Source organism: Colletotrichum navitas, assembly GCF_030913465.1.
Source record: "Colletotrichum navitas strain CBS 125086 chromosome Unknown LY79scaffold_36, whole genome shotgun sequence".
Taxonomy (NCBI): domain Eukaryota; kingdom Fungi; phylum Ascomycota; class Sordariomycetes; order Glomerellales; family Glomerellaceae; genus Colletotrichum; species Colletotrichum navitas.
Window position 1 is genome coordinate 104999 of NW_026850582.1, and position 24438 is coordinate 129436.

The window sequence follows — 24438 nt, forward strand, 5'->3', positions numbered from 1 at the left end:
CATATTCCTCCGTTTGCTAGATTGTTCTTGAAGCATCTCGGCCTCGGGGACGAGATTTCCAATGACTTTCGGTCCTAGGCGGCTTTCTCTTGTTTGCGTTGTAATCATGTAATCCAGGGCCCCTCGCAGGGGACGAAGTGGAAACGGGACCGCGTCTCGGAATGGGCTGTAATTATTGCACGTCTATGCTTAGGTTTTCCTATCCAAACCTCGGCCATGTCTGAGCGCCGCTAATGGGACCCGCTCCCTAGTTATATGGACTCTCTCTTTCTATATGTACTTTTCGGCCGAAACCTTACGTCCGGGAGGATCTAGAGAAGCATAGTAGAAACTTGAGATAGATGGAAACAAAAAAATCTACAATGACCTGTGTTTCGAAGTAGCCATCTATTATCTACGAGGCCGCGCGGCCCTTTGAGGGCTGGCCTTCCCATCCGCACGTCTCCGAGTGCGAGCCGGGCCGCAAGTCTCTTTGCCCTGTGTTTCTCACGTTCTCGAACCGTTCAAGGCGGGTTTTCTCTCTCTGAAAGGGATGTCTATTTTAGCTTGTCGCCGACGAACTGCTTGATCTGGTCACCGTAGATACTTGGGTATTGCAGATGCGCGACGGGGTCGTTGCCGTTGCAGCAAAAGGGATCAGCCTCGTCACAAAACGACTTGATATTTTCCCCGTTTGGACATTGGAACCCCTGGGGTCGAGGTGCAAACTGGCTTGTGTGTCAACAGACCCGCAGTTTACTACTGGACGAATGTGTGAACTTACACCTTGTGTCTTGCAAGTTCCGACCTCGTAGGGAAGTCCCGCCACGTATCGAGGGTCGCCCATGAAGATGGCCACTTTGACCTGCCCCAAGGCCTCGTTGGAGATGAGCACGTTGGTTCCCTCGACGCCCTCAATGGTGTCTCCGCCGCCGCAGTACGCATTGTCCATGATTTGGGCTCCCTGACACAAGTTAGCATTTGCATCCAGGTGCATAAAGTCTGCCAAATCACCTGCGAAAAGCCCAGCATGACAATCTTCGTCTTGGGGCATTTCTTGTTGAAGTCGTTGACGGCCGTAGCGACAGCCACGGTCCCGTTCTTCACCGAGTCGGCGTAGCTCACGCCCGAGCAGTCAGCCGCCCCTCCGCAGGCAGGATACACAATGGGCTCGTTCGTGGCCCCCTGGTTTGCTTTCGTGATATCATCCACGATTCCAGAAGCCGCTCCGAACCCCGGCGGCGCCGTCGTCTCTCTCGCACCAAATATGTGTACGGGCGGGCAGTCGTTGCCTTGTCGTTGGCGGAGTTGCTGAAGAGCACGAGACGAGGCCAGTGCCTGGCCGAAAAGAAGTGCGATCCCCACGCTGAAAAGCATACCGGGCAATAACTAAACTTCGAGGCGGGACTCTTCGTAAATATTGGATTCGAAAACGAGTGAACATCAAACCAATCTCGCGGCTGGGCAAGAAACCTGGCATAGGTACTTCTGCGAGACGAAGACAAGCAACAAAAGGCTGGGCACCACCGAATAACACACTGCCACGCCTTGTGAAAAAACAATGCCTGGTGTATAGTCGATATGACTGAATCTTACGAGCGGTCAGAAGAAATACATTCATGCTTTCTAATACCACAGTGTTCATCTGCGGCATGGCGATCGAATCCTTATACGGCAGGCCGCCTTCCGCCATCAACTAAGGACGGCATTACCCTTTCTTTGGCGTCCTTGTCAAGGCTAGCCAAGAAACCAGGCGGGACGAAACGAAGATGGCGGCCACAGACGCTTGGAGGGCATTTCCATGCTCGAGAGTGGCAGTATGAAGCTCTGGCTCCGGGAAGCGAGGAAAGCGGATGGGACGTGTCGCAGCATTCGGATGAATTTAGCTATGCCGCATGATGCACGATCGGCACGAAGTTGCCAAGGCAGAAATGAGCTACGGTATTAAAGACGGGACTGAACGACAAGTAAGAGGACGAAGAGGATATCAGCCCCCGGCAGGTGGTGTGAAACGGGAGTGGAGCTGGATCACTATTGTGTTGGAACACGTCATTGTTTGACTTGGACCTCCATGCTCGACGTGTCTGTGTGCCTGGGCTGGATGAGGTCGGCTTTCCTGCCGATTGTATGCACATCCAGTCTAGGTCTGATGGGTTTGTTGAAAGCGTGGCTGCTACGATGCTGGTTCTTCTATCCTGTCGGAGCCTCTGAAAGTGAGTGCAAACCTATCGTCTAGGTACCTACGCTGATATAACCTTGTTTGGACTTGGGCTAAGTTAGAGTCGTTAGCACTTTACGATGAGCTCTTTTCCAATCTGACAGGGTCCGAATCGGGTCGAATGACGACCATTGGTGATGTTGTGTTACATTTGCAAGACTTCGGCCAGGCTGGAAACCTGACCAAATGACGTCTAGATGGGCGAGATAGTGACAGCACCGTCGTATTCGGGGCTGTAATGGACAGCCATCATGAGCCGAAGGCAAGCTCAAGTACATCAAGCCAAGAAAACGGCGTAGAATTTGCAATGGAAAAAGCCAAGTCCATCGCAATTGCAAACGGGATGGCATTGCCGAAGTGGCATAGAGAGAAGTCAGACTTGTGGATGCCTCACATCTTGACTGACGGAAGGTCTCTGATGAAGTCCTCATGGAGATCCACACTGCATCACCTTACCTTGTAGAAAAATCCGGTATTTTCAATCTTCTAATTTGTCCGTATAGTCCTTCCTGGAGTTGCTGCGGATGACGCTGATCCGACCAGTACATCCCTGATATCCGTACGTATGCTCCCTATATAAATCCGCTAACTAGCCAAATTATCACATACGACCATACCCACTGGAGAACTCGGGATCCCGTCCGCTCTCCCATAGATAAGCCAGTGAGGGCCGGATTAGTAGTTGGGTCGGTGACGACCAGCGAATACCTGGTGTTGTATGTTTTCGCCCCCTTTTTGTTCGGGCGGGGATGGAGAGTTCTATTTTGGTGGCGGGCGTCGACTTATAGTATAAGGTTGTTCGACTGGATGGTCCCGTGCTCATGCTTGCTTCCGGTAAACCGTTTTGACATAAAGTTAAATAGACAAAAAGCTCCATTCGTGGTGTTTGTCTCTTCGGATGCAAAGGTGCTTGTGCATCTTTCCGCAGCTCAAAACAAACATCATGGTGAAGTTGTTTGTAAAATGTGACAGACATTAAGCTTTCGCCAATGGCCCCCAGTCTTGGGGTAGCTATTACTTGCTGACTCAGCCAAGAAGGTATGGGGCATCGATCGGCCCCACCAGAGCATCGGGCGCTAGCAGGGTGGAGACCTGTGCGGCGTGGTACGATGAGCGCGTTTGCTGTCGCGCGCGCGAGCTTTGGAGAGGTCCCTCCGCTACTGGACCACCATCAGCTACGGTAACACAACAATGCGGCGCCAAACGCCTTGAACACCACAAAAGCAGCACTTGCAGCATGTTCTTGACGTCTTCTCTAGTGTTCAAAGTTATTTCGCCCTGCTGGCCTCACTACTGTGGATGTCGCCATGCCGACCTCTGCCAGAAGATCTCCACAGACCAGCTTCGATGGCGACCCTCCCGGGATCCGGCGTAGCAAGCGCCTGCGTCACGTCGAAATCGAAGATATACGGGACTATGAAGCGTTGAGGACAAGGAAACGACAGCGGATGCCTAAGGACCCCGGCGAAGGAGATGTCCGAGGTAGCGACGAAGTCGATCAAGAAGAAGGCGACGGCGATCAAGACGAAGGCGAAGGCGATCAAGACGAAGGCGAAGGCGATCAAGACGAAGGCGAAGGCGATCAAGACGAAGGCGAAGGCGATCAAGACGAAGGCGAAGATGCCGCCAATTCCACACCTACTTCTGTACCGACGGCGACCAGAGTAAGCTCAATCAAGTCTCCTGTCTTTCGCTCTGCTCACAAAACTCCAACAGGTTACGGATAGACCCGATCGGCAACAGGTACGGACGAATCTCCGGGTAGACACACTTCGCAAGGCCGCAAACACCACACGGCACATGAACAGTCGCAGTTCCAAGGCCGTCAAAGCCCCCCGGGCTCCCGATCACATAAACAGGGACACCAGATCGGCGAGTCTTGCCAGTAACCTCCGTGAGGCGCGTCCTCCAAGATTCATCTCACTGGCCAACAGCGAACATGCTGCCGAGACCGAGCCCGTCGGAGATGTTTACGAGTTCAGGGCTAGCTCGCCAAGGAAACCCAAATCACAAAAAGTTACAACCACTAGACCCCGAAGCCGCAGGGTATATACTCCGCAGGATTTCGAAACCGGCCACGGTCTTTTTGTCCAACAAGAGGCGGACGATGGAGATGAGAATGACGAAAATGGGAACGAAGGGGATGTGAACGGCGAAGATGAGACCGGCGGAGATGAGACCGGCGAAGATGAGAATGGCGAAGATGAGACCGGCGGAGATGTGCACTTATACGACGACCCCACCATCGTAGGACTACCACCTTCGGCGCAAACAGAAAGCCAGGCCACCGAAGATGCCGCACATGGGGCGGGGCCGCAGTCGAGCGCAGCAACTGAGCAACTCCAACACCTTGTTGCCGATATGGGCTCGGCCTCTCCCGAGCCCTCAGATGAAGCCGATGACGGATATCCGGACGATCACCTCATTTTCAATGAGCCTACGAGACAAGACCGAGTGGCCACAGCATCAATCAGGTCTTACTCCTTGAAGAGCATTACGGAGCTAATGAGGGGAAACGGCTGGACAAGATCTCGCGAAAAAATCACGCCCATGACCAACAAAGAGCGGCTCTCGAAACGGACACGTCCTCTATGGAACGAACTTTGCCACCTCAGAGAATTTTGGGAGGGAATGCCACGGGCGCCCCTGTTCGACCAGCAATGCGACTACTTGCATTCGGGCGACGAAGATGCGATAAGTGCGCGGCAGACCATCAAGAACGTGGACAGTCTTGTCAGCGCGGTAGCCTATAAAGCGAAGAAACCCAGCCGTGGAGAGGAATCACACATGCCGCCCCCACGGTTTGTGGTAGACCTCTATGAGAGTATCATTCCATTTCTCGTCAACATACTCGAAATCGTGTTCCAGAAGGGGGCCGAAACCGAGAGGTCGTGGTACACCGGGAGGTTCACCAAAATACTATTGCAGATCATGCAGAGATTGGTCGCCTGGATCTATAGGCTGTACGAGGCAATGCAGGCGAGCCTAGCAAGAAGAAGGCTGATGGAGCAGTCACTCTCGAAAAGGACCAGCCGAGAAAAGTTGGGCGAGTATCTGCGAGGCTTCAAATCTGAGCTCAGACAAATATGGGAGGAGACAGATGAGATCATCGAGCAGCAACAGCTTTATGAGAAGAGGTTGCTGGAGTTAAAAACCAGAAAGGAACGGGAGCAGCGTGAGTTGGAGGCAGCGAGACGACGGCAACGGGAGCTTTGCGATAGGCGCTTGCACGAGCGTCTGAGACGCAATTCTGTCCAAGCGGCACAGATAGAGGCATATTCGTCGCAGTATCCCTCTCAATTGGTGCTCTCTTCGCAGCTTCAGTCTTCTCAGCGGACAAGTCGCGGGACACAACAAGCGGCGCCGGCCCAGATCGAGCCAGGGGACCGCGAAGAGACTGCCATCGTCGGACCCAGCAAGCCGTGGCCCGAGGACGACGCTAAGAAGCTCTTGCAAATACTGACAACGAGGCCGTGGATGGAGATGGAGGCCCTGGTGTGGGAGTTCGAGCGTAGCGAGGAAGACGTTCAGGCCATGGTGGAGTTGCTGAAGCGGAGTGCCAGGACGTACGCCGCGTCCAAGGGCAAGACGGTTCCGGCGTTTGCTGCCAACTGAGAGAGCATAGGCGTTCCGCGTTGTCTGCGGAGCGTTTGTTATTGTTGGTTGCGAGGTCGTTATGTTTATGATACCCAAGCGTGTCTTTGCTGTAGAGTTCGGGATCGGTGTCCCATGGTGTTATTTGAGCACAGAGATGCATAGACCTTGGTGCCTATGGGAAAGTTTGGGGAATTGGAAAGGAACTCATTATCGATCATATCATATATCATTACCCCGTTACCTGACCACCCATGAACCCGAGCCCAGCCAAACTCCATCGGGTGAGAAGACTAATCAAGCTTCTCCTTCCAAGCGAAATACTGGTATGGGATGTAAATCGCGGCCACAGCCGCCAGAAACGCCGCCAGAAACGCCGCCAGCCCGAAACCAGATGAATCGTCCGCCCTCAGCGCCAGATAAGCGCCCATGATTGCACCGATTATCACGATCACCGTTAGGATAAGGAACAGGAACTGGCCCCAGTTGAAGCACTCGTTGACCCGTATGCCCCATCCGATGACCGGCTTCCCGTAAACCTCCGCCTCGCGACGCAGGGGATACCGGAGCTTCTTTGGGAACGTCGTGATCCAGTACTTGTCGCTGTGTCGGCCCGGCCGCGTGAGATGCCACAGCGGGATGGACGCGAGCGCTACGTTGGCCATTGGCACCGGCTCGTATAGATAGTTCCCGGCCTTCGCCTCGGAGCACGGGGGAAACTCTCCGCACTTGAAGTGGTTCGGCACGGTGGCCTCTCCAACCGGCACGAGTTGAAACTTTTTTGCTGGGTCAGCGGACTTGTCCTCTCTATTGGTGTCCAGGGACAACAGTAGGGGAAAGTTACCCGGACGAAATCGCCAGTATCCATCTTGAACAAGCTAATATCAGACAACGATCGAAATAGTCGGGATATCCATTTCAGCCAACTAGGAGTTCTTTTCTCAAGAAAGTCTGATACGCTGCTCATCACAGTAGCGATTAATAAAGGAACAAGAAAGGACGTCTTCCAGGTTGCCCCCTCCCGTATCATTCGGTAATATTCCCAGATTTCCCGGCAAAGGTACTGGTCATTCTCGAAAGAGCTGCACTCGATGTGAATCAGTATCGGGAAGCTCTTCTGGTTGATGCACGCCAGAAGGTACTGGAACCCCGACGGCTCTTCCTGCAGGATTGGTTCCTCGGACCACGACGAGGCTGACGGTGTCGAAGACCGTGTTGCGGATGAAGAGTTCCAGAGCTCGGAGCTCTGGAACGAAGCGGTAGACGGGCTTCTCTCGGACCGGAGATGCGCCGGGGGAGGCGGAAAGAGGCCTCTCGGAGCGTCTGTCGTCGAGTCTTGGGCGGCGGCGGCAAAGCTAGCCAGCCCATCTCTGGCCAACCGCTCGCGAAACCGTCCTACTCCGCCTGGACTTAGCTCCCTGACATCTAGAAACGTGTTATCGCCACATTCCTGTAGAAAAAAATCAGCCCAGGTTTCTTACGGAGCAGAGAGGTAGGAGAATGCAGCCACCTACACAGACGTACCTGACTCTCTGATTTCCAGGCTTCGGGGGAGAACAAAGGTCAAAAATTCCAGGCCGACAACCTCGCTCCCCAACGCAAGACCTTTGGTCGTTCAAGCGGCTTCGCAACCCGCACCCGCGGCGTCTCCTTTACTCGCTCGCGGCCTCGGTTGAGCAAGTCTTGAAACTCGGCTTTGAACCGAGCTAAAGGCACTCCAGAGACAAAGAAGCTCCTGGTCTCCTCGAGACCGACGCGGGCGCTGATGCTGTGGCGGTCCTCTTCATCCATGGAGCTTTCGTCATCTAAATCCGGTACGGTTTCCATGGCGTGTGTAGGGAGGCCCTTCGAAGTGGTTTCGATGCTGTTGAGATAGCGCTCCAGCGTCAGGTCTCGCTCTTCGTCCTGGGGCAATGCGGCGTGCACTCTTTCCCGCTTCGTCTTGTCGTGCGACTGCAACTTCTCTAGGACCTTCCTTGAAATGAGATCCCTGTGACTTCGCGGCCTGAGAAATTCAATGGCTGCCCTCTGTTTCTGATTTGTAGTTCGTGAACGCAGATACAGGTAGTATCTCTTGAGCAAGCGTCTATGGTTCCCAAAGAACCGGTAATCTTCTAGGCGTTGGGCCGCGTCTAGGTACAGAGGGGTCAAGTCCGGGTCCTCGGTCAATACTTCCGTCAGATAGATAGCTGACCGCAGCTGTTCTGAGCGCCCAAGGGACAGTTCCTGACCCGTCTTGGGATTGGATGTCTTCTGGTTCCGAAGCCAGGGATCAGATTTCATCGTTGTCGCCAGGGCGGTTGTCAGTGGTCTCGGTGTGGCTGTAGAAGTCCTTGACCTTCTGCTTGCGTGCCTCGTTGTCTCTTGTATGATTCGTTTCTTCTTCGAGCGATGATAGCTTCGTGGATGCGAGCTCCTCGCTGAGTAGCTGACTGCCTCTACCAGAGCTGGCGCCACTTTCAGAACCGCTGGAAGCTGTACTTCTTGAGTGTCCAGTCTCGCCGACTTCTGGTTGGGTTGGCGATAAAAGCGAACCCTCAGGAGGGTCAGGGGAAGCTGAAGCTTCGGGAACGGAAACGCCACCGTCTCCAACGAAGTATGGATTCTCTTTGCGTGGAATTGGGTCTTTTGAATTTTAGCAAAGCCGCGGTACATCAAAATGAATACGTAGGTTGAGTGCGAGTGGTCGTCGGTTCTTCTGCTTGTCCGTGGTTTTCGAGAAACGCTCTGGTCGTGGAAGCTGCCATTGCAGCAGCGAACTTTTGCCAACACTCGCCCTTGTGACTGTCGGCGTAGTCACACACCTCTTGATGATTATGCTCTGGAAATCGTCGTTGCGGGGCGGTCGGTTGGCCATGATGAGTCCTCAAAGATGTTGTTGAAGCTGGTTCTCAAGAATGTGTCTTCTCTACCTACTCAGCCTGGATTAGCTGAGGTCGTTCAGAACAGCCTTGCGAGTCAATATGAGGATATAGGCAAAGAATGACGATGGCTGTCGGAACGCTCTGATTAGGATGCAAGGCTGCGCCTCTACTAATATCAGGCAGGCGTGTCATCTGCAAAATTGATTGGTTCGTACACACAAACTGTGCCTCTCACGAATACTTCCTCCTTGTATGGCCATGTACAGGTGGTGCCATCATTCTCCAAGCTGAATGCCAAAGACTGAACACCATTTTGTCTGAAAAGACGCTTCTCGTTATCAGACCCAACGATGGCGGCGACTGAATTGGACGAGGCTCTATCAAGTTTCCAACGAGCTCCAATATAGGACCGAGAACACACAACACAGTAATTGCGTGATTTGAATCCCAAGAGGCAGTAAGCACTCAAGGAGGGCAGGCTGTACGGGCATCATATGGCTGGTACTTGTCAGAGGATTATACGGCGAGCAACTGCCAACCGGATCCGCAGATGTCCGAGCACTGAGGATTCACAGCTTCAGAAAGCTGGACGTTGCCTTGTATGCAATAAGCTTTTTGGCATGCTGTGATCGGCATATCGAGCATGCCAGTGCCATCAGAAAGTGGCTTTCACAGCCCAGGCTAGTTGAACCTTCTAATCCGCCGAGACTTCTGCGCAGGGTTCCCACTCGCATCGTTGACGCACTGGACGATGATGACTCGAGCCCGGTGGTTCCAACAGTTCAAAACTAACCCGGCCGTAAGTAATCTTATGTGATTGGATTGGCCTGCGGCAGTGATTCAAGTCTCAGTCGTCACACCGTATGAGGGGGCCTGGACAGGAGGGAATTGGCATTGCCGCGGCCCACGATGCATTTCCTTATTCATTCAAGGGCATCAACAAGGCCATCACAATGCGACGCTGACGCGATGCCGAACGCCGGTCTTGGCGGGACGGCGAATCTTATTTGTTTTATTTCCACGTGGCCCCCGACCGGTCCCGTCCGTGTCATGAACGGCAGTGAGAGTGGTACGGTAGGTAGAGCGGGCGGCGCATAGTGGTCAGCGCATGGAGGCGCGCGCGCGCTCTCTCTCCCATTCCTCTCGATGAGATCTAATGGCGGGCCCGTCTCTCGGCGTAGCTATACACCTAAGTCGAGGAAAGACGGCCGCCAGCCGTGTAGTCTTCATGATAGAGAGAGCTCACGAAAAACAACTGCCGAGAATGCTTTGGCGTGATGAGGTTATGACGCCACGTAGGTGACACTGGATCTGTTGGTTTTGGGGGGGTGGGCGGGGGACTTCGGCAGATGGATATGGGGGGGGATTTGGAACGGGAAGCGTAAGGGTCGGTCCCTGGACGGCCTTACTCTGTTGCTGACTTGGTTTCCGACGGGGAAACCAGTCGGTAGTTCCGGCTTGGGACGAAAGGAAGATCAGAAGGGCCTGACTCGGTAGAATGCGATTGCGCTTGACCGCAAAAGAGAGAGAGAGAGAGAGAGAGAGAGAGAGAGAGGGAGGGAGCCGCCGCGTTGGAGGGCAGTGAATGCATCTTAGCTCGAAGCGGCGAGCGGTGAACCGCGGTGGTGCAGTTTTTGGTGTGGTCCAGAGCCCCGGGACTTGGTTTGAAAGCCTAGAACATGGCCATTTCTGCTTCTTTACAGCCGACTTGAGGGAATAGTCCCCGCCCCAATTCGGACACGTGTTGTGGAAGGCTTTAAGGACCGGATGGCGGTCTTGGGGCTTGATGGGCTGGACGGCCAAGCCCGGCAGACAAGACGGCTGGCTTGGCTTAGCGATGCTGGATTCCCAGTGGCCCAGGTTTATCTGCTGGGCGAAGCTAGATAGGTAGATGGGGTTGCTGTTGGAAGACGACGGAATTCTGCCCGCCTTTCTGGCTGAGCCTCGGCGGGATTGAGGAGTCTACTGCTGCGTACTTAGAGGGAAGCGGTTTAAGACATGCCAAAAGTGCTGCGCTGTAACCCAACCACAACCCCAGCCCCTTCACTCAGCCCTTGCGGCGAGTGTGGAATCGATGATGCGGGTGCGGGGAACCCATGGGTTGTCACATGGGCGATGATACATACCCCCTTACGTAGTAGGTACCCGGGAGGTGCTGAGACGACCGAGAGCTTCGGACGTCGGCGGTGGGAGAAGGGCGGAGAGCGAAACCTGGAGTGAGAGTGCGGGGCCGAGAATGGATGGAAACGTGGGCAGCAGCAGTACTCTGTACAACACAATAGCAAAGGCATTAGTAGTAAGGCATAACAATTGCCGAGATGTGCTCTCGGCGGTTCAACCCAGTCAGTCAACAGTCAGTCACCGGCGTCCGGCACCAGGAAGAGACGAAACGGAAAAGTAAAAACAACGTTCGGCGGACCAGGACTAGCGCTTCGGATCCGAAAGCGTTTGACGAGTGTGCAGGGTCACTTGAGACGGGAGGTAATTGGGCAGGCTCCCGGAGAGGTTGCAATGGGGGGTGACTTGTGAGGGGGGCTGGTCCATGGAGGATGCCGAAGGGTGTCTTGGATCTCGCCTGTAGTCGTATTACATGCCGCAGCACTAGTGGACCTATATTAAGAGTTATATGGGTGTGATGCGCCAGCTAAAGCGGATAGATTCCCTGAGGGGAGGGGGGTCTCGGGTCAGAGAATCGGCAATGAGGGCCGAGTCGACGTTGAATTTGAGTGTCTCTGATGCTCTCATGGCTTCTTTGGCCGTCTCGACCGACCCATGGCCTGTTGTTGTTTGCCTCCGTTCGGCGAGAGCGGCTGCAGGAGACATGCCGACAAAGAGAAGTCGGGCCAAGAAGACGAAAGAAAGTCTGATCTGATATGATATCACGGAATCGTCACCAAAGCACGAGGAACAAAGGAATGAAGCAAATTCCCTTTTTCCCTCCCCTCGACTTGCCGAAATGGCCCAGAGTCGCTTCAGACTCGGGGGTTCTCAAGAAAGTCTTTGGCTGGTGAGTGAGTGAGTGAGTGAGTAGGTGAGTGAGTGAGTGAGTGAGCCTTCTCAACCCGTTCTGAGAGCGTGGGCGAGGGCAAACACAACTGCCGTGTCGCCAGGATGTCATGACCAAGAACTCATGCCTGTTTCCAGTCTCCAGTTTTCGGCTTTCTATGGGGTTTCCCCCCCCTTTCCCCCGCCGATCAAGTACACCGTAAATGCTGTGTATGTGTCTCGATACATACATCCATACCACGATAGAATTGCATCAGTATCTCCCTGACTCCGGTGGATTGTTCTGGCGATGCTTGTTTCCTTTGCCTGAGGTTCATTGGCGTCGGTCGACGTGCGCAGACGGCTCCGTTGTTGCCCGAGTCTATCTTTGCTGCCGTGACACCAGCTTTTGTTCCTTTCGGCTAACAATGACCGGACCGCACTTGGGACGAAATGCATCTGCCGAAGATCTCTCCCTCATCACACTAGTTACGAGCGGGACGATAAATCGTCCCACCTAACCGGAAGTATCCTACCCTGCCCAGCTCTCTCCCCACCCTCCCCTCCCCTCCCCCTCCACTTCCCAGCGCCATCCGGGGTCGGCATTGGCGATGTGTCCATGTCCGTGCAACCCGAGGGATTGACTGATGGAGTAACCGTACAGCTGCAGGCGCACTAGTGACATGAAGCGTTGTTCATTTCCCTTCGGCAGGCAACTCGGCTGCTGTGCAGCACCCTCCCCCTCCATCATTCCAGCGCGCTCTGTATGGGATGATAGCAAGCAGCAGAGATACCACACAACCCGTCTCGCCGTGATTCCGATGCGTCAAGCTGCATGTCTGGTGGATAACCGAGGTACTTACTGTACGTTGCCAGGAGTTAGTATCCGTCCATAATCCCTCGGCTCAGTCCCAGGAAACCTTCCCGCCTCCCCCTCCCTCCTCCCCTCCTCTCCCAAGGATTCTTCCCCATCCGTACCCCAGGATCTCCTCACGCGCTTGGCCACCGCATAATGGTGACTGACGCCTTTCAGGCTTCTCTCCCGACGCACTACCTGGCCGAGTGACCTCCCAAAGTTCCAAGTGTCATTCTGCAAGCTTCTGAGTGGCCAGCCGCCCCCCCCCCACGGTACCTGAGGCCGTACCACCAAGGCCACGGATGCTGCGTAAGGTGTGGCATTCCATTCGCTCATCTTTTTGGGATGACGACGCACTGGGCACTGAGCACTGTGGTAACGGAATCTCTGCCTGTCTAGCGGCGATTCGATCACAGAGACAGCCGTCCATCTCTACCTGTCCTTGTCTTCTGCGCTACCCGTTGACGCCACCACGGGGGCCATGGTGCTACGGCTACGAACGCCAGGCGGCTCGACTGAAAGCTACTCCTCCTCCTTATCTCTAATGTCTGCCTCCTGAACGGACTGGACCGGCTGGCCCGATTTGCGACAACGAAAACTAGTGTACGGATTCTTTTCCGGACCAACTGAAGAACAAGTAGTAGCCAGCCATCCAACGTCTTGTCCAGGCTCGCGGGTTCTGGCAGTGACGATCCCGGTATCCAGGGCCATCACTCGTATCGCCACCATCCCAGCCTCTCCCGTGTGGCTTTTTTTCATACTTTTTTCATTTTCATTTTCTGGTTTCTTCTTTACCCTTTTCCCGGCTCTATTTACCACGTAGCCTGCATAGTTCTATGACTTTCTCTCCCTCTTTCGAGATTATATATCTTCATCAGATTAACTTCCCATCCACACATTTGGGGAGGCATCCGCCAGACCAGGATTCCAGAAAGGCACAGAAGCGCAGATACCCCTTGCGCATGTATCCGAACTCTACTTCTCGCCCGTACTCTTGTCTCATGTTTCACGAGGCCTGACACCGAACACCTGCACCCTTACCGTGGCCCGTGGCAGCCAGACACGAGACGGCTGCAAACCCTCTCTCCGAACTTCCTTCTCTCCTAACTCTCCGCTACTTATGTACCCTGTAGCACGTTTATGAGCGTTAGCAAACTTACGTCCTTCGGCTTTCACCCAGGGTCCAAGATTATTTGCCGGGCCCGCAGCCTGGAGAAAACACACACACACACACACACTCACACACACACACACACACACACATGCACATACGATAGCGCCTTATCTGCTCAATTCGCCGAAAGCCTGGAGAAGACGCTCATGCTGCTCCACTCGCCGCAGACACAGTCGTAGCAGCTGCACGTCGACCCGTACGGTATGCCCCCTCGTACACCTCCCCGCCCCATACGTTCCGTCCGATGCGTCCCAAGGTAGCAACTGGATAAATTGCGTTTCGGTAACTGGCCCGGGAGTTCTACCTGGCGGCTGTCTGACAACACCTCTGCCTGCCCGCTTGTGGTTGTCCCCGTCCGGCCACAGTCTTATCCTAGACGGCCCTTCCCCCTCCTCCCTCATAACTTCCTTCTTTTGCCTGTTCGTTTCCCTTTTTTTGCCTCCAAAGGAAACAAACAAACGTCTTGACCTTGTTACGTGGCGCGGCAAACCTGTCAAGATGCACGGCATTACGGAAACCCTGCTGGACACGCTGGCCCAGCACTGGCTGTCGATAGGCCTGTCGCTGGTCGTGGCCTGGCTGGTCAAGAACCGCTACCACAACGGGCTCAACAGATACCCCGGGCCCTTCCTGGCCTCGTTGACGGACTGGTGGCGCTTCTTCGACGTCAAGGGCTGCCGGCCCGAGGTTACGCACCGGAGGCTGCACGAGAAGTACGGCGACATCGTCCGTCTCGGCCCCAACACGCTCTCCTTTGCCAACCCGGCCGCCCTCAAGACCATCTACGGCCTGAACAAGGGCTTCGTCAAGGTAAGCTTTTCTTCCCTCTCTCTCTCTCTCAATCTCTCTCTCAAACACACACCTCTTTTTCTTTTTCCATGCTGCCGTCTCGGCCGTGGAAAGGGGCGGCCGAGCTCGCTGCTGACGACCCCCCTCGCAGTCCGACTTTTACATTGTGCAGCAGTCCATCGCCAAGGGCTACAGGTTGGAGTCGCTCTTCAGCACGACCAACAACGAGTTCCACTCGCAGTTCCGCCGCTGCGTCAACTCGGCTTTCTCCATGTCGGCCCTGGTTCAGTACGAGCCCTTTGTCGACAACACCACCAAGCTGTTCCTGTCGCAGACGGAGAAGCTCTTCGCCGGCAACCCCGAGGGCTGCGACTTCACCACCTGGCTGCAGTTCTATGCCTTTGACGTGATCGGCGAGATCACTTACAGCAAGCGCCATGGCTTCGTTGAAAAGAACGAGGACATTGACGGCATCGTCGCCTACCTCGGCAAGCTGTTTCTCTACGTGGCACCGGTAAGTCCTCCCTGGGGAGACGATTATAAGTCGAAGGGCGTAGTCATCTGCCCGGGGCCACATACCCATGACTAACATCAACCCACCCCCTTAGATCGGCCAGATCCCCTTCCTGGACCTCCTCCTCCTCAAGAACCCCATCTACCTGAAGCTCTCTCAGTGGGGCTTCATCGACGCCACCTTCCCCGTCGCCCGCTTCGCCCGGGACCGCATGGCCGAGCGCCTCCCCGAGCTCGGCGGCGGCGGCGGCGGCGGCAAGGAACCCCTCCTCCCCGTGACGTCGGGCAAGAAGCTCGCCCAGCAGCCCGACCTGCTCTCCAAGTTCCTCGCCGCGCGCGAGGCGCGGCCCGAATTCATGAGCGACGTCCTCGTGCAGACCATGGCCGTGAGCATGGCCTTCGCCGGCTCCGAGACGACGGCCATCAGCCTCGCCGCCGTCTTCTACTACCTCCTGCGCACGCCCGCGGCGCTGGCCCGGCTGCGGCGCGAGCTCGACGACGTCGCCCGCGCCGGCGGCTTCAGCGATTCGGAGACGGGCCTCGTGACGTGGACCGAGAGCCAGCGGCTCGAGTACCTCGACGCCTGCATCAAGGAGGCCTTCCGCATGCACCCGGCCGCCGGCCTGCCGCTGGAGCGCGTCGTGCCCGAGCAGGGCGCCGAGATCGCCGGCACCTTTGTCAAGGGCGGCACCATCGTCGGCTGCAGCGCTTGGATCATCCACCGCCGGCCCGAGATCTGGGGCGCAGACGTCGACACTTACAGGCCCGAGCGCTGGCTGCCCGAGCCGGGCAAGGACCCGCTCGCCGAGGAGAGCCGCATCAAGGAGATGAACGGCCACATGTTCCAGTTCGGCATGGGCAGCCGCACCTGCATCGGGAAGAACATCAGCCTGCTGGAGATTTACAAGGTCGTGCCGAGTCTGCTGCGGAGGTTCGATGTGAGTGTTCCCTGTCTTTTTTTCTTCATCGTTCTTGTGCCCTGGCGTGTGCCGGTCAAGGGCGAGGAGGTGTCCGTACGTGTACACATGCTGACCCGACACCTTGGCAGATCTCGTTCAAGGACCCCAGCGAGGAGTGGGAGCTGGTCAACGCGTGGTTCGTCAAGCAGAACAACTTCAACGCAAAGTTCGAGCGGAGGGACATCATCAAGCCCGAGGTCGGCGAGAAGGCCGAGTCGTGAGAGCGGTTTGGTGTGCGAGAAACTCGATTTTTCCGATCCACCTAGTCGGCCAAGCAAGCTGCCAAGCAGGCTGCCGTACAGTGGCTTTTTTAGACTTTTTAGATACCAGGGCCAACTGACATGCCGGGCTGATTGAGTCGCGTAGGAACATTATACTTGAGATCATCTTGGCATTGTACCCCAATTTGTACAGCTGTAGCCTGGTACCATACGAGATACCATTACGGATTAGCATCTCCATTTAGCGTTCTCCATATTTTGTCACATCTTGTCTAGCTCCACGAAAATACGAGATACCGTGTTGGGATTACTATCCCCATCTTTTCACATTCTATCCGTACTGCAGGGAATGAATAGACGGCCAAGACAACTCGATTGCGGCCAAGCTTACTATAGCATGGTCTTGCTCGTACTACAATCCACTAGCCCGATCCTGTAGTCATTTATGGAAGAATTTGTACACTTGTCTATATAAAAGTTAGATTCCTACGCTCCTGGCCTGAAACAACAATAAATTCGTACAAGTATCCACGCGTGTTCCGTGAAATTGCACTTCCAGTGTATACTCTAGAGTTACTGTAGATGTGGTTTAGAGGATGTATATAGTTCTGGGATATCGTATGCGCTCTGTGAACCTACCTGTCCACCGCTTCTAGGCTAACAGCAATAGGCAAGGCGGTTGCCATAAAGAGAGTTAGGGTACTAGCACAAACCAGGCCCAGATACTAACAGAAACACTTCATCAGTCAACCTAAATAAAATTAGAAGAAGGGTTTGACTTAGTGTTTACGGTAATTAGAGCAGGTCACACTACCCAGGCTAGAATGTGTCGATAACCTAACAAGTGTCCAACCCGATCCGCGACGCCTCACGAACTCTGAATCCCGCCTTGTTATATTAGCCTCTCCCCCCATCCCCTCGGGTCCCCAACGTCCGTCCCACCCATCCCCTGGTTCCGATGGTAGGGAGAACAAGGCTCCTAAACCTGCCTTGCCTTGATCTCTGCGCTTCACTTTGGATCAGCCCCCCGGCTCCGTTTGTGCCTTGTTTCTCGAAAGAAGGAAAAAAAAAAAAAAAGAGTCGGAGCCGCCAAGCCAAGCTCAAGCTTGGCAAGATTGGACGGGGCATTTCCCCTCGGTAGGCATAAGCCGAGCTGACCCATTACCTCGATGCCTCCGTTCCCGTCTCCGCCGTATATCGGCTTCCGTCCGCCCCCCGCCCCCGTGTCCCCACCTCCCGTGATATCCGGACACCATCGGTGGGCGATGGTGCTCTCTGCTTCATACCTGCGTATCATCCCCCGCACCTACCAGACCGACATGCAGTCCGCATCGTGGCGTCCGCCGTCGTCTCCCATCGCAGACAGCTCTGGCCGGCCACTGCCGACGTAAGCTTCACTTCCACATGCATACTTACACTGCTACCTAGTCAGATTTTTGACTTTCCCAACAGCCATCGAGGCAGTCGTTCATCAATAAGGGAAAAAGGGGGTATCGTCCATTGCTATCTCGGCCCGTCAAAACACGCCACTGCACGCGTTCTTCGTGTAGTTACACAACGGCGTCCTTCCGACGCAACGCGCCTCTCTCTTACACACACACACACAAACACACACACACAGCAGGGCTCTTCCTCCTCTCTGACCAGCTGTCTTCACCCCCACTCCCTTCCTCAACAACCAATTTGCTACCAGTTCGTAAAACGAGCACTCGTTCCTCCGTCTTTTTTCCACTTCGACAAGCCAGCGCCAATACTAGGTACCGTCTGACAATGGGGAAACCCCTCGTGCTGTGTATATTAAAACAATAAACCTACACCCGGCCGTGCGGGTGAGGAGAAGTGGCCATAAACAAGCCCTGCGCTGGATAGGTTGCGAGGCCGTGGCGAGCCCGCTGGCCCAACCAGAAACCGTGCTCCTTTCTTCTTCGTCTTCCTCCCTTCCCTTTCAAACGCGCGCACGATGCCTTCGCTTAGTTGTTGAGCTGCGGCGACTGCTGGAAGTCCGTGATGGACTCCAGCATGGCCAGGTTCTTCTCCTGCATGTCGCGGTCCATGTTATGGATCTGGTTCGCGTTGACTCTAGCTCGTTGCAGCTGTCACACTGGTCAGCTTCCCGTCACCCGTGTAAAGGGAGCATCAAGCAGGGCCTTCCCACCACAGCTAGTGCCTCGGAGGAATGGTCTTCTTCCTCACCTTCCGCGGGCTTGTCCGCTGCCTCCTCCGCCTCGCCGTCGCCGTCTGCGAATCTGCTTGCCGCGAGTCCCTTGGGCTTCGCGAGCGCCGCATTGGCCTGTTGCCGTGTCAGTCTCGCCCTCGTCCGTGTGCCATATGCTGTCTCGTCTTGTCCTACCTTGGCTTCCGCAATCTCGGCGTCCTTGACCTTGAGTTGCGCCTGGAACTCCTCCACGCCCTTCTCCTTGTCGGCCAGCGTCTTCTTCAGACCCTCAATCTGCTCCTCCAGCGCCTTCCGCTTGGCCTGCTCCTCTTCCACGATCTTGGTCATCGTGTCGTTGAGCTCCTGGTAGTCGGCCTTGTGCGTCTTGAGCTGCTTGTCGGCCTCGAGCTTCGACGCCTCGAGTTCCTTCTGCGCGAGCAGCAGGTCGTCCTTGAGGTCCTCCACCTCCTGCTTGGCGGCCGCAAGGCTCTTTTGGACGATGCTGAGCTCCTCCTCGAGCCCCTTCTTGACGTTGTTGAGCTGCTCCCGGAGGCTGTCCGCCTCCGATGTGTCGGGCGTCTTGTCCTTGACGGCGTCGAGGGCCGCCTCGGCCTCGGCACGAGCCATCTTCTCAGTCGATATCATGGCGCCGAGCTCGGCGCACTCCTCCTCGAGCTTAGCCTTCTCGGCCTCGACCTTGGCGACCGAGTCCTTTGCAGCCTTGAGTGCGGCCTCGAGCTCGGCCGCACCAGACTGGCTCTTGGCCTTCTCGGCTTCTGCCTGGGCGACCGACTGCTTGGCGGCCTGGAGCGCGGCCTCGAGCTGCGAGTAGTCGGCAGAGATCTTGTCCACCTCCTGGGCGAGCGTCTTGCTCCTGGCCTCGTACTCGCTCGTCAGCTCCTCCACCACCTTGGAGTGGGCCTTGTTGATCTCGTCGAGCTCGGCCCGTGCACCCGAGGAGCTCTGCTGCTTCAGCGCCTCCAGCTGCTCCGCGTGCATCGAAATGAGCTTCTCTATCTCGTCCGAGTGGCTTTCGTCGAGCTTCCTCTTGGCCTCGGCGAGCGCCGCAGCGCTCTCCGTCTCCGTCTCGCGGATACGCGTCAGCGCCTCGTCGAGCTGGATCTTGAGGGTCGCGAGCTCTTCCGAGTGGGCGCTCTCGCTGGCCTGCTTGATGGCGGCCAGCTCCGCCTTGGCCTCCTCGAGCTCGGCCTGGTGGGAGGCGACGAGCTTCTCCTTGGCGTCCGCAAGCTCGGCCGCGTGCTCGGCCCGCAGCTTCTCGGTCAGGGAAGCGAGCTGCTCCTCGTGGGCGGCCAACAGTTTCTCCTTGTCGCCGGAGCTCTCGGCGAGGGCCTTCTCCCTTGCGCTCGTCATCTCCGCGAGCAGCCTCTCCTTCTCGCCAGAGGTCTCGGTCTGGAGGGCCTCGACGACCTCGGCGTGGGAGGCCTTGAGAGCCTCAATCTCCTTGGCCAGGCTCGCCTCGCTGTCGCTCTTCAGAATCTCGAGCTGCTTGGCGTGGCTGTCTTTCAGGCTCTGGAGCTCGGCGAGCTGGGCGTCCTTGTCAGCCGAGGCGCCGCTCTTGGCGCCCTCGAGCTCCTCGGCGTGGCTGGCGCGGATGGCGTCCAGGGCCTTCTGATGTTCGGCCTCCTTGGCCTCGAGGGCGGCAACGGCGGCAGCGAGCTCGGCCTTGGCAGCCTCGAGGGCCTTGGTATTGCCTTCGGCGGCGTCCGCGTGGCTCTTGGCGAGGTCGCCGTGCTGGGCCTCGAGCTCGCCGTGCTTGGTGGTGAGCTCGGTGTGCTTCGACTCGAGGTCGGCGAGTTTGGCGGTGAGCTCGCTGTGCGTCGTCTTCAGCTCGCCGTGCTCCGTCTCGAGCTCGGTGTGCTTGACCTCGAGGTCCTGGAACTTGCGCTTGAAGAAGGCGTCTCCCTTGAGCGACTCAATCTCCTCCTCGTAGTCCTGGGACACCTGCTTGAGCTCGGCGTCGTGCTTCTTGACCTGGGCCGAGTGTTCCGCCTTGGCTTTTTCGAGGGCCTCATCCTTGGCGGCCACCTCCTCCTTGATGCTGTCAATCTGCTTCTGGAACTCGAGCGCCTCCTCCCGGGCCTTGGCGACGTCGGCCTCGGCGGCCGCGAGCTTGCCCTCCAGGTCGGCGACGTTGGCCTGCACTTCGGCCAGCTCGGCAGTCTTGGCATCGAGTTCGGCCTTGGCCTGCTCGGCTGTCGTCTCGGCGGCCTCGAGCTTGCTCTTGAGGTCGGCGATCTCGCCCTCGACGGCGGCGAGCTTCGCCTCGTGTGCCTCGGCCTCGGCGGTGATCTTGCTCTCGTGCGCGGCCTCAAGCTCCTTCTGCGAGGCAGTGAGGTCGTCAATCTTCTTCTGGAGCTCGGCGACGGCGTCCTCGTGGCCGGCCTTCATCTTGGCCAGGGCCTCCTCCTGGTCGGTCGTGGCGGACAATCCCTGGCTCAGCTCGTCGGCGTGCTTGGCCTCGAGCGCCTCGATGGCCGACTTGTGCTGCTCGGCCAGGGAGCTCTGCAGCTCCTCGAGCTTGCTGGCGTGCTCTTCCAAGGCCTTGTTCATAGCAGACTCACTCTCCTTGAGTTTCTCCTCGTGCTCGGCCTGGAGGGCCTCCAGGGACTGCTTCAGCTCGGCGAGCTCGGCCTGCGCGGCCTCCTTGGCGGCGACGGCCTCTGCGTACTCGCTCTGCTGTTTCTCGTAGTCAGCATCGGTGGCCATAAGATGTTCATTGGCCTCATCCACCTGGTTCGCGAGCTCGGTACGCTTAGCTTCCAACTCGATAACCTGGTCCTGGTGGGCCTTTTTCATGTTGAGGACAGCGTTCCTCACCTGGACGGCATCCCTGTTCACCCCATCAGTGTACTGGGCGAGCTTGTCCTGCGACTGCTGGACCTGGGTCTTGAGCTCGTTCAGCTGCGACTCCTTGTCGGCAAGCTGGGTCTCCTTTTCGGCGAGCTGGACCTTGAGCTGTTCGACCTCCTTGCCGAGGGCCTCGGATGCGCCCGAGGAATCGGGGCGGGTCGAGGTGCGGGCTCGGGGGGCGGCGGCGGCGGTGGCAGTGCTCGAGGCGGTCGAGAGACGCTTCTTGGCCTCGGCGACGGGGCCGGTGGCGGCGGTCGAGGAGCGGGAGCCGATGGAGGGACGAGGCGCGACTGAGTTCGGGGTGCGCGTCGAGGTCGACGAGGGCCTGCCGGCGGTGGAGCCGGTGGAGGAGGTCGCGGGTTTCCTTGCGGCGGCTGTGGCGGCGCCGAGGGTCGAGGTCCTCTTCTCCTTGGTGGGCGAGCCGGCGGCGCTGGGGTTGCTGTTGGGGGCAGTCGAGGTGCGGCGGGCGGTCCTCTTGCTCTCGTCCTCAGAAGCGGACACGCTGGGCCGCGAGCGGTGGGTGGTGTTGGAGGAGACGCTTGCGGGCTTGCGGACGGTGCTGGTCGAGGTGGCAGAGCCGCCACCAGGGGGACGAGTAGGAGGCTTGGTCAGGCCGCCAGCGAGGCGGGAGGAGGTGGAGGAGGTGGTGCTCGCGGGCTTGCCGGTGCTCGTCGTGGAAGAAGTGGTGGGACGGCGGGCAGCAGTGGCGGAGCTCGAGGCAGGCTTCTTCATAGAGGAGGCGGCCGAGACGGTGGACTTTGCACTAGGGGAGCCCGAGGCGGCCTTGGGAGCTTCATCGTGCTGGACGACCTCGAAGCTGCCGGTGTCGGACATAGTTGTTGGAGCTCGTGAGTCGGCGGAAGGGAGAGGTTGCGTCGTTTGATTACTTGGTTCTGCGCGGGCATGGCAAGGTCAGCCGGGGACAGTTCGTGAGGGGGGGGATTGCGGGTGGCTGCAGGAATTGGGAAACACAAGGATATGGGAGGGACGATCTGGTAGGAATTACAGCATTCCTGGGAATCGAGCAGAGCTGGATTGAGTTCCCCAAGCGGGCAATTGGGTTGGGCGAGGGGCACCGAATTGGGGGGTGGTTTGTCTGGTTTTCATGGTAAACTCACCTCGCGACAAGTCGTACTTGACCCAATTTTGGTCTCCTTTTTTTCTTTTCCCCTTGCTTTTTTCTGTAAGGAGGGAGGGGGATTTCCTCCTTTGTGAGAGAGCTTGGAGCTTAACAGCGGGGAAATCAACAAAATAATCAAAGATTGAGCAGATGAAGAAGCCCCGGTAACAATACAGGAGACGCACGAATCAACGGGGGAATCGTCGTCGTATGTACAGAATTGGACCTCTGATCAGTGGCAACGGCAGCTGAACAGAGAAAGAGTAAGAGGAAGCAATTGGGAACAGGGGAGAGAGGAAAAGATGTCGGTGTCGGGATAGAGGACGGGCGGAAAGGCACGGACGACACGACGGATGGAGGTGAGGTGTCGAATTAGGTAAGGTGGGCGCCAGCAAGTGTACAGGTACACACACACCTACATACACACACCTAGTAGACTAAGGTATCCGTACGTGGTATCAAACACAAAACAAAAAAGTGGCTTCTAGATTGGCGTGGATGGAGACATGGAGCATGGGGATGGACACTCTTTTCCTTCTGCTGCGACCCTGTGCCCAGGATTGTTTCCAGACAGACCAGGCTCAATGCCTTCCTCTCCCGGGACCCTTTCTTTTCGCCCCTCCCCCTTCTCAAATCATTGGGGGTCATCAGGGTGACCTGTCATCACTTACTTAGATACGGGTAGTACAGTACAGTACCTACCTAGGGATGCATGGGATTGGATGGCATTGGCACAGGTACCGCAACACAGACAGGCGCATGATTAGGTACGGTGTAAGTAGGTACCGTACCTACTATAGTAAGGCAGGCAGGTATCTCTATCTAGGTGCACTCCGAAGACAGTGGCAGTTGGGTTGGCATTGGGCGGCCCTTACAGGCTTGCAGTACACTAGGCAGGGACGGCAAAGTACAGAGTACATGCCGCATTCTGCACATAAAAAAAAGAGGGTAGCCGTGAGTCGCCGTTACCGGCCATCCAGGACATTGTCACACATTCGCAGTCCTTCTGTCTTCCATTTCCTTTCTCTTCCTGTCCCTTTATTTGAATCACAGTCGGCAGACCTGGAAACCAGGGGAAACATATTCTAGGTACGGATATCTAGTTATTCTACTACCTACCTACCTACCTACCTACCTGAGGCAAGGTACCGGGCCTCAGCGCGCGGCTCTCGTTCCAGGGAGCATAGGCGGTGGGCCAACCGCCTCGTCCACGACCTGTCATTTGCCGCCATCTGTTAGCGGGCCAATCACATTTCGGATCATCTCATCCTCCGGGTACGTATATCCTCCCATGTGTATCGGTACACAGTACCTACCTACCTACCTACCTACCTACCTACCTACCTACTTACCTGCCGCGACGTTTCCAAACATCTCTCTGTCTCTCACTCTGTGCCGTGAAGCTCCTGTTCCATCGTCTTCATGCAACCACTCGGCCGCCCCTTTCGATTCGCCCAGAGTTCCAGTCACAAGAAATAATGCGCCGGGGATCGCCATGGACCATCGCCCCCCGCCCCCCGGACGCTGCTTCAAACTATGGACGTAGCAAGCCCGTCCTCGGTACGACGGACTGGCGCCTTTAATTGCTCAACGAGAAGAGAGAAAGAGAGTGAACAGAACAGTGACAGAGGGCGCCACCCCGAAGCCGTCATCATCACTTCAACCCCTGAGCTACAGTACATGGCACACACTAGACGACTGACTACCTACCCAAGGGTAGCAATTCCAACCGATCCCCCCCACCCCCATCCTCTCAGCCCGGCCTGTTGTCGATACGCCTTCTCAGCTTGTGGTTGTCGCCAATGGTCCGTCCTCTGCACGACTCATTTCGGCAACATGGGCGGGCAAAGGAAACAAGACAAAAAAAAGGAAGAAAAAAAAGAGTCGGGAAAAGGGGGCACGAGCGACCGGCCGCGCGGGTCACCCGCCCAAATTGACTCCGAAATTTGACCTCAGGTGGCCCGGAAGTATCACCGCCTACCCCCTGCCTGACTGACTGTCTGTCTGTCTTTCTGTCTGTCGTATCCGTACCGTAGTTCTGATTGTATCTCCTCCTTGCTCTCTCTGTTACTCTCCGTTGACCGAGCCATCGGATGGATACCGACCAATGGCTTCAGTCCCCCTCGACCCCTCCTCGCCC

General features: G+C 56.5%; 7 protein-coding genes across 7 annotated transcripts; 2 read left to right on the forward strand and 5 right to left on the reverse strand.

Annotated features, from left to right (window-relative positions):
* Positions 1–322: 322 nt before the first annotated feature.
* LY79DRAFT_688498 (cutinase) lies at positions 323–1567 on the reverse strand. The gene is made up of 3 exons (XM_060564697.1): positions 994–1567; positions 764–943; positions 323–707 (listed from the first exon to the last, which is right to left on the reverse strand). Exons 1-3 carry the CDS (start codon positions 1354–1356, stop codon positions 537–539), a joined length of 714 nt encoding a protein of 237 aa, XP_060413318.1. The 5' UTR covers positions 1357–1567; the 3' UTR covers positions 323–536.
* Positions 1568–3504: 1937 nt separating this feature from the next.
* On the forward strand, positions 3505–5812 carry LY79DRAFT_670385 (uncharacterized protein; the record flags this gene model as incomplete). Its single annotated transcript, XM_060563771.1, has 2 exons — positions 3505–3861; positions 3914–5812. The coding sequence occupies 2 exons, from the start codon at positions 3505–3507 to the stop codon at positions 5810–5812; spliced, it is 2256 nt and encodes a 751-aa protein (XP_060413319.1).
* Positions 5813–5948: 136 nt separating this feature from the next.
* Positions 5949–7059, reverse strand: LY79DRAFT_234649 (uncharacterized protein). The gene is made up of 2 exons (XM_060551695.1): positions 6636–7059; positions 5949–6567 (listed from the first exon to the last, which is right to left on the reverse strand). Exons 1-2 carry the CDS (start codon positions 6819–6821, stop codon positions 6085–6087), a joined length of 669 nt encoding a protein of 222 aa, XP_060413320.1. The 5' UTR covers positions 6822–7059; the 3' UTR covers positions 5949–6084.
* Positions 7060–7205: 146 nt separating this feature from the next.
* LY79DRAFT_659931 (uncharacterized protein) lies at positions 7206–8416 on the reverse strand. Its single transcript, XM_060562757.1, has 2 exons — positions 7316–8416; positions 7206–7241 (listed from the first exon to the last, which is right to left on the reverse strand). Exon 1 carries the CDS (start codon positions 8072–8074, stop codon positions 7355–7357), a length of 720 nt encoding a protein of 239 aa, XP_060413321.1. The 5' UTR covers positions 8075–8416; the 3' UTR covers positions 7206–7241; positions 7316–7354.
* On the reverse strand, positions 8064–8648 carry LY79DRAFT_580407 (uncharacterized protein; the record flags this gene model as incomplete). The annotated part of the gene is made up of 2 exons (XM_060560103.1): positions 8064–8416; positions 8594–8648. The coding sequence occupies 2 exons, from the start codon at positions 8646–8648 to the stop codon at positions 8064–8066; spliced, it is 408 nt and encodes a 135-aa protein (XP_060413322.1).
* Positions 8649–14168: 5520 nt separating this feature from the next.
* Positions 14169–16152, forward strand: LY79DRAFT_580408 (cytochrome P450; the record flags this gene model as incomplete). Its single annotated transcript, XM_060560104.1, has 4 exons — positions 14169–14480; positions 14611–14973; positions 15068–15910; positions 16021–16152. The coding sequence occupies 4 exons, from the start codon at positions 14169–14171 to the stop codon at positions 16150–16152; spliced, it is 1650 nt and encodes a 549-aa protein (XP_060413323.1).
* A 1970-nt stretch (positions 16153–18122) lies between these two features.
* LY79DRAFT_670388 (viral A-type inclusion protein repeat domain-containing protein) lies at positions 18123–22012 on the reverse strand (the record flags this gene model as incomplete). Its single annotated transcript, XM_060563772.1, has 3 exons — positions 18123–18245; positions 18308–18442; positions 18503–22012. The coding sequence occupies 3 exons, from the start codon at positions 22010–22012 to the stop codon at positions 18123–18125; spliced, it is 3768 nt and encodes a 1255-aa protein (XP_060413324.1).
* Positions 22013–24438: the final 2426 nt, after the last annotated feature.

Bases quoted from the DNA above. Each gene is read 5' to 3' on its own strand.
- LY79DRAFT_688498 (XM_060564697.1), bottom strand. From the start codon at position 1,356: ATGCTTTTCAGCGTGGGGATCGCACTTCTTTTCGGCCAGGCACTGGCC. The intron at 944-993 runs GTGATTTGGCAG...AACTTGTGTCAG, and splicing joins TCATGCTGGGCTTTTCGCAG to GGAGCCCAAATCATGGACAA. The intron at 708-763 runs GTAAGTTCACAC...CACACAAGCCAG, and splicing joins GAACTTGCAAGACACAAGGT to TTTGCACCTCGACCCCAGGG.
- LY79DRAFT_234649 (XM_060551695.1), bottom strand. From the start codon at position 6,821: ATGATACGGGAGGGGGCAACCTGGAAGACGTCCTTTCTTGTTCCTTTA. The intron at 6,568-6,635 runs GTAACTTTCCCC...CCAGCAAAAAAG, and splicing joins ATACTGGCGATTTCGTCCGG to TTTCAACTCGTGCCGGTTGG.
- LY79DRAFT_659931 (XM_060562757.1), bottom strand. From the start codon at position 8,074: ATGAAATCTGATCCCTGGCTTCGGAACCAGAAGACATCCAATCCCAAG.